The 7402-nt window shown below is 40.6% G+C and overlaps 1 protein-coding gene across 1 annotated transcript; it reads right to left on the bottom strand.

Annotated features, from left to right (window-relative positions):
• Positions 1-2087: 2087 nt before the first annotated feature.
• LOC307131138 (kelch-like protein 33) lies at positions 2088-6619 on the bottom strand (the record flags this gene model as incomplete). Its single annotated transcript, XM_079824625.1, has 4 exons — positions 2088-2610; positions 4041-4211; positions 4301-5237; positions 5374-6619. 4 exons carry the CDS (start codon positions 6617-6619, stop codon positions 2088-2090), a joined length of 2877 nt encoding a protein of 958 aa, XP_079680751.1.
• Positions 6620-7402: the final 783 nt, after the last annotated feature.

The following is a 7402-nucleotide window of genomic DNA, read 5'->3' as shown; positions in this document are numbered from 1 at the left end:
TGCATTTCTGTTGTAATTTTCGTTTGTTTTACACTGCAGATCGATCAAACGGGTGTTCGTGTAGGCTGTTAATTGTAAGACTTGCTTTGTGAAGTCTTCATGTTATTTATAAAAGAGGCAGTATTGCCATTTCTTTTACACAACGGTCTACAGTTTCACACACTTTCACGTGTTTCTTCCATCTGCCGACGGTGTCGCCATTTCTCATTTCACCCGTGTTTGTGCGTCCGCCTGGGTCAGAGCTTGCATGAAGGGCCGCACATTTTCCCGTCAAGTTTGCTTTTTATAAATATCAATTATTGCGTAGAGAGCGGCGTACGCCTTCTTTTGTGCGTACGCAACGTTTATAAATTAGGCCCCTGGTGATTAATGAGCAGAATCACTGAAGGAAAGAGAAACACAAGAACTACAACTGACTTCAGCCACAGCTTTAGATGAAATCAACTGAAGATAAAATAAGACATTAAATCTCTTAAGATCTCAGCAGAGGAGGATTAAACAACTCCACAAACAGCATTACCAGCTTCACACTAACCAGGCGGACTTTATTTCTGTAATTTCTGTTTTAATGAAAATAATAGTTTCATTGTCACCATGATGGTGTTCAGTGTTTGCTTTAGTTGGGCTCTTGACTCTTTAACATTAGTTTTTCTCTGGCTGTTTTAACAGTGTTTTTATAAAGCACTTTTGTTATGGCAAGAAAAGTAAAGAGAAAATGTGATCTGGGGTCCGTTCTTCTTACCTCGCTCAATACATCAGAGATAATTTGACAGATCCTAGATCTTTTAATCGTGATAACTGATCTCTGGCTAAATTGGTTCTTCAAATGAATTTGGGGATTGGATTAAAATATCTGAATTAAATGATCTAAGATTACTGCGCGTTCTTGTGTTCCCTGAAGAGGGCAGATGCATCGATTCTCGAAACCACGATCAGCAATGCAGCAATTAGCTGACGTCAAGACAGCAATGTAATCACATCATATAATTAAAAGAGCCACCTGGGAAAAACCTTGACAAATTACCCCCCCCCCCCCCCCCCCCCCCACACACACACACACACACTATATTACATATAACTTATGTAATAAGTTATATTACATAAATGATAAATGTTTTTTTTTAAACATGATTCCCAATTATTTATATACACAATTTTATAGTATTTGTACATCCTTTAAATTTTTATTTCAATGTTGTAATTAGCAATTCATTTAATTTTTAATTCAATTTGAAGCACATTTGTAACGTGACAGTATTAAAGTCCTTATCTCCTTATCTCACCACTCAAATTAATGCACGGCTCAGATTAACGTTACAGCATGTGTGTAAGACTGCAATAAAATTATAAAGTAATTTTTCCATCACAAATAAATCTCTCAATCAAGTGGCTGTGTCTATACACAACATAATATTTTTTCAAATATATTTTTATATTTGTATTATTGCCCCTGGTTCAGTAATTAACTCTTGTTATAAAATATCTGTGATTGGGACAAATTTTTATATCAACGCCGCTTAAAAAGATGCAATCTAATCCTGTTTACATTAAATAAGCTGCTTGCGGGCAGGTTTAAGTTTACGGAGCTGTTGCTATGACAGCAAGTCCAGGATGAGCGTTGAAGAACCAAACAATCCAAGATCATGCCAAATCATCAACAGTCAAATCCAGCTAACTGAGTTAGCGACTGTGTTTATGAGGATACTCACCGAGACAGGCATTTTGACATCTTGCATGCAAGATTTTGCATGCATGTGCCTGTTCAAGCTCAAAAAGAAGAGAAAGAGAACTGCATTTGGTGTTCACTTGTGTCTGCGCGGCTCTGTGTCAGAAAACAGCGCGCAAGCTTGATGTTTAAACTGACAGGATGTAAAAACACATACAAACGATAAACATTCACTCTATGATGGTTAAACTTTGCAACTAATCCGCGAATCACATGCGCGCCAATCTGGGGGGCAGTTAGCCCGTACGGATCACAGATCAACTACGATCCCTATACTGACTATCGTAGATGCGCACATCGCAATATCGATGCTAAAGCGATATGTCGTGCAGCCCTAGTGTATTGACAATTTATCATATTCTTACTTTCTAAGGTGAGTAGGTATGGGCAGCACACAGGCAGCTATGCATGCGTTTGGGCCTGGTGTCATGCTCATGTACTCCCATCGTTCTGTTGCAGGATCATAGCGGTGCACTGATTTGGTATCATTGTAGTTATCATGGCAGTAGCCTCCAATTATGTAGACCTTCCCCTCTAAGACTGCTGATGCTGACCCAACATGAGGCACGGGGAATGGCATAATGGCACTCCAGGAGTTGGCCACAGGGTCATAGACTTCACAGGCTAATTGATCTACCAGATGTCTATCAGCATCGCATGAAACTCCACCACCCACGTACAGACGGTCACCCAGGGTCTCCATGCAGTGCAGCGCTCTGTCATTTCTCATCTCAGCCAGGTAAGTGGATCCTTGTTCTGGGTGGTAAAGGATCATAGATGACAGGCATTGGTACTGGCTGTTTAAGCCTCCGGATAGGAAGATTGTGCCATTCCATACACTGGCTGCATGACAGTATAGAGCTTGGTCTAATGGGCGGGCAAAACTGGAGAAGTAGAGAATTAAAAATAAAGGCTTTGAAGAGAAGGTTTACCAACATCACTCATTCTTATAACCAAGCTATTAGGAAGAGTTTAACTTTTGCAATACATTTGCAATATGTTCTATGATATTTACATTTATCTTACTCTTACTCTGAACAAAGCTATTTAGTGAAGTACGACATTTATCATCATTACATCATTATTAGTTCTGAAACAACATTTATAATTAATCATGTTAAGCAATTAATGTGGATATGAGGGATATACATACAAGACATATAAGTAAAATAAGTAATGTTATTAAAGGGTTAGTTCACCCAAAAATGAAATTTCTTCCATTAATGACTCACCCCAATGTTGTTCCACACCCGTAAGACCTCCGTTCATCCTCGGAACACAGTTTAAGATATTTTAGATTTAGTCCGAGGGCTTTCAGTCCTTTGAATGTAAGTGTATGCACACTTTGCTGTCCACGTCCAGAAAGGTAATGAAAACATCATCAAAGTAGTCCATATGTGACATCATTTGGTTAGTTAGACTCTTTTGAAGCGTCGACAATACATTTTGGTCCAAAAATAACAAAAACTAAGACTTTATTAAGCATTGTCTTCTCTTCCGGCTTTGTTTGAATCCGCGTTCACGCTGTGACATGTTATTTGGTTATCTTTGGCGATTAGGGGCATCCGGGACATGCACACTTACGCACCATTTAAAAAAAAATATAGCAATACAAACAATGTAGAACAGCTTGTTTACAGTGTGCGTCTCCCTCAGACTACAAACGAAGCTCTGTCGCACCAGATAACACGTCACAGCATCTTACGTCTGCAGCGTCACTGTGGCGTCGTGAACGCGGATTCAAACAAAGCCGGAAGAGAAGACAATGCTTAATAAAGTCTTAGTTTTTGTTATTTTTGGACCAAAATGTATTGTCGACGCTTTAAAAGAGTCTAACTAACCAAATGATGTCACATATGGACTACTTTGATGATGTTTTCATTACCTTTCTGGACGTGGACAGCAAAGTGTGCATACAGTTCAAAGGACTGAAAGCCCTCGGACTAAATCTAAAATATCTTAAACTGTGTTCCGAGGATGAACGGAGGTCTTACGGGTGAGTCATTAATGGAAGAAGTTTCATTTTTGGGTGAACTAACCCTTTAACCTGGCTGTCGATCAATTCCTGGTGACACAAACTGCTGGAAAACATTTAGTGAAGATTAGACCTTTAGACAGTACAAACAGTACATCTATCACTTACAGACTTGTTAAACTTGTTACCATGTAAAGTTAAATATGATAAACAAATAAAATATTAGGGTAAGGGTTTGATCTGTGGTTCAACATTCAGACATAGATTAGAGTTTGCAGCTGTGGCCTGTGATTACCAAGAATAACAGCTGATGTTGTGTGTGTTATTTACTCTACTAACCTCCAAGAATTTGTGTTGGGGCAGTAGACCTCTACAGTCTCAATGTTGACCTCTGAGTCTCTCTCTCCTCCAATAGCATATAGTTTACCATTCAGGAGGACTAAAGTGAAGCTGCTTCTTCTCTCATGCATATCAGCCAACCTTTGCCAAGAGTTTTGGATGGGATCGTACCTAGATCAAAGATTGCACAAGTAGTCCATAGTATAAAGGGGTACACTTGGGACAAGGTTAGACAGAAGAAACCTCATATTTCATCTTAAATGTAGGTGCATTTCATGGTATCAGCTTTGCCATAATAATGCCTTCCACCAACTACGTAAAGCTTCCCCCTCATCGCCCCGACTCCATGACTGAATCTTGGTTCCTCAGGTAAAGTTCCCAGCATCCTCCACTCTACTTTCTTCACCAATCCAACATGATTCTGCAAAGAATTGCTAAACCACATTTCCCTGCAGGGTCTACGTTTCTCTAAATTATCAGTGATCCTCTCCCCCCCAACAAGGACTAGAGTGTCTTTAGGCATGTAGACCCTGATTTTTGACAGGGCACCTGAAGAACTGGAGAACTCCTTGAGGAGAGACTTGTAGAGATTTTTGGCACCAATGCTCGGCCAAGACGTTACAGACTTGACTTCATTGAACTCCTTAAATGTCATTAGGGAAAACCGAATGGTTCCCATCAGCTCCCTGGCGAGTTTCACCCGTTTTCTGGGAAAGGCTTCAATCCAAGTCATGACTGCTTTGAACACTGGCAACTCAGAGGGAACGCAGAGGGATTCACTTTTAAGGTACTTCTTCAATTTTTCTACAGGAAGATCATGGAACTTAGGAGTGATGGACACATCTTGAAAGTGCCTCAAGATAAAGTCATTGGCAAGTGCAAGTAGGTCAGCCATCCCATAGGCCTCTGCAAAAGATGCAACGTCCAGGCAGCTGTAAGCGTCTATTTCTTGTTCCAGGAAGTTAAGGCATAGTGAGTAGGCAGTCTGAAACTGTAATTGAAGAGATGTACAGGTGAGTTCAAACACGCTGCCCCATCCAAGAGCAAGAGCCCCACTGTAGCTGAAGTGAAGGAGGGCCTCAAACTTGGCAGCCCTGACTAACAGCAGAGACACCAATTCCTGCCTGCTCTCCTTCATTCCGCTGGTAAACATGCCTCTGAAGTAGTCACTGCTAGCAACCAGGAGCACCCGGTGAGCTTCATGAGGGTGGGGAATAAATAAAAGTTTATGAGCAGTTTTCGCAAATGCAGAGGACATCAAATTAATCTACATATCTACGATATGAAGGCATCATCTAGATTTATGCATAGGAAACTCAAACCTCCGTCTTACCATGAAACACTCTTCCCTCTACTTCAAGCTCCACGTCACATCCCACTCTCTGTGTCCACAGCTGTCTGATATGCTGTAGACTATCCTTCATATGTTCCTCAGAAGAAATCCTTTTTCTGTCTTCTTTCTTCCCTCTTGCCTTGTCCTGTTCTCTTTGTTCTTTCTCTGTGCAGAGTGCCAGAACTCTCTGAGCTTCCAGGCTGACAGCTGCAGTACAAACCAACGCCATATTGTCTTTGTTCAGAGTGCTGATGTTCCCCGTATAGGCAAACTCCACCACTGCTGCCAACCCTGAACCCTGAACCTCTGGCCCCAAAAACAATGCCATAATCCGTTCTTGTCTGGGCTTCTGCCTTAGCCTTGTCTGAATAATGCCACTGACTGCAGCCAGGACAATAGAATGAACCTGGAATTGATGTCCATCCTCTGTGTAGATGGTCAAGTCAGTGAGGACCGAACACAACATCATGTTCTCCAGAGCCTTGAAGACCGCACCTGGGTAAGCAGGATCAGAGTATAGCTTATTGGGATACATATCGCAATCATCAGAATCATCAGAACTGCAATGTCCTTCATATTCATCCTCATCTTCTTCCTCCTCCTCTAACTCTTGATTTAGCAATCCCTGTTCCAAGCTGGAATCTGTCATCTGCTGCTCTTCATCTCTAAATGTTAAATCTCTAAAAGTTAAGTCTTTTTCAGAACCACCAATGTCATTGGACCTGATAGAGGTAGCAGCAAAACAGTCGTCTTCATAATCATATTTATCACAATCTTTAGCAGTGCCTTTATGTTTACATGCAGCAACTAAACCATTATCATTTGTAGACCTAACAGGTACATTTTTACTATATCCTTCATCATTATTTTTGGCATTATATTTATCAGCATTCCCTACATTACTGTCAAACGTATTGGCATCCTCTTCATCACTGGCATTATCATTATTTGTACACATGAAGAGACTGTTTGGCTTTGGAAGAGGTCCAGAGTCACTGTTTGCAGGCATAAAAGAAAAACAAACACTACATCCTTCACCGTCATCAACAGCGTTCTTACTTTCATGTGCTTGTACTTGTAGCTCCTCTTCTTCCCACTGCTCATATCCCTCCAGTGGATTCTCCTCATCATCCTCGCCTTTGTTCACATCCATCCATCCATTTTCACAATTCATGTTTTCATTCTCTCTGGCTGTTCTCCATGAACTTCCCCACTCTCTCTGAAGACACTGCTGATCCATTGCCATTGTGTCTACAGGTTTCTGTAAAAAAAAAGCCAAATATATCCTTATTTCTGTTGAAAAACCAGGACAAGTTGCATCTAATCTGTTTCTTAACTTCTGTTGAATCTCTCTGTTGATGTGGGATCTTGTGCTGTTGTCAGGTATGCAAAAAATATCAGTGCCTCACGAGCTCACATCGTTATCATCATAATGCTATTTTTACCTCTAGCATTCAAAAAGACCACATCACATGCCATTTAATGTAATCACTTGCTCCACCATTACTTTTCAGATAATGCCACGAATTTCTCTTACTTTTCAGCCTGTATCACTCAAGTTCATTAAAAGGAAAATAGGTGAACACCATGAAAACCATTTTGTGTTGACTTTGAAGAAAACCATGGCAGAGAATGTCTTCCAAAACTAAAATATCAGTTTAATCAATGTTACTCTTGCTTTATTGTGATGAAATATGCAGTTCTCAGTCACAGTACACCTGAAGCATCTAAAAGAAAAATAACCTTTGGTACTGATCCTGGACCAGTGGCCTTCTCAAAACTCAACACTGCGCTAGGGGTGACCTTGCCTGCATAAGAACAACGTGTGACTGCAGTTCTGGCTCAGTTTTATTAAAGGGTTAGTTCACCCAAAAATGAAAATTCTGTCATTAATTACTCACCCTCACGTCGTTCGAGACCCATAAGACCTCCGTTCATATTCGGAACACAAATGAAGATATTTTTGTTGAAAGCTGATGCTGAGAAAGGCTTCATATAGGCTTCTATTGGCATTCAGTACACTTATACT

This window comes from Gobio gobio (genome assembly GCF_949357685.1).
Source record: "Gobio gobio genome assembly, chromosome: 8".
Lineage (NCBI taxonomy): Eukaryota > Metazoa > Chordata > Actinopteri > Cypriniformes > Gobionidae > Gobio > Gobio gobio.
Note: the sequence above shows the minus strand (reverse complement) of the source record. Positions and strands in the feature narration are given on the sequence as shown.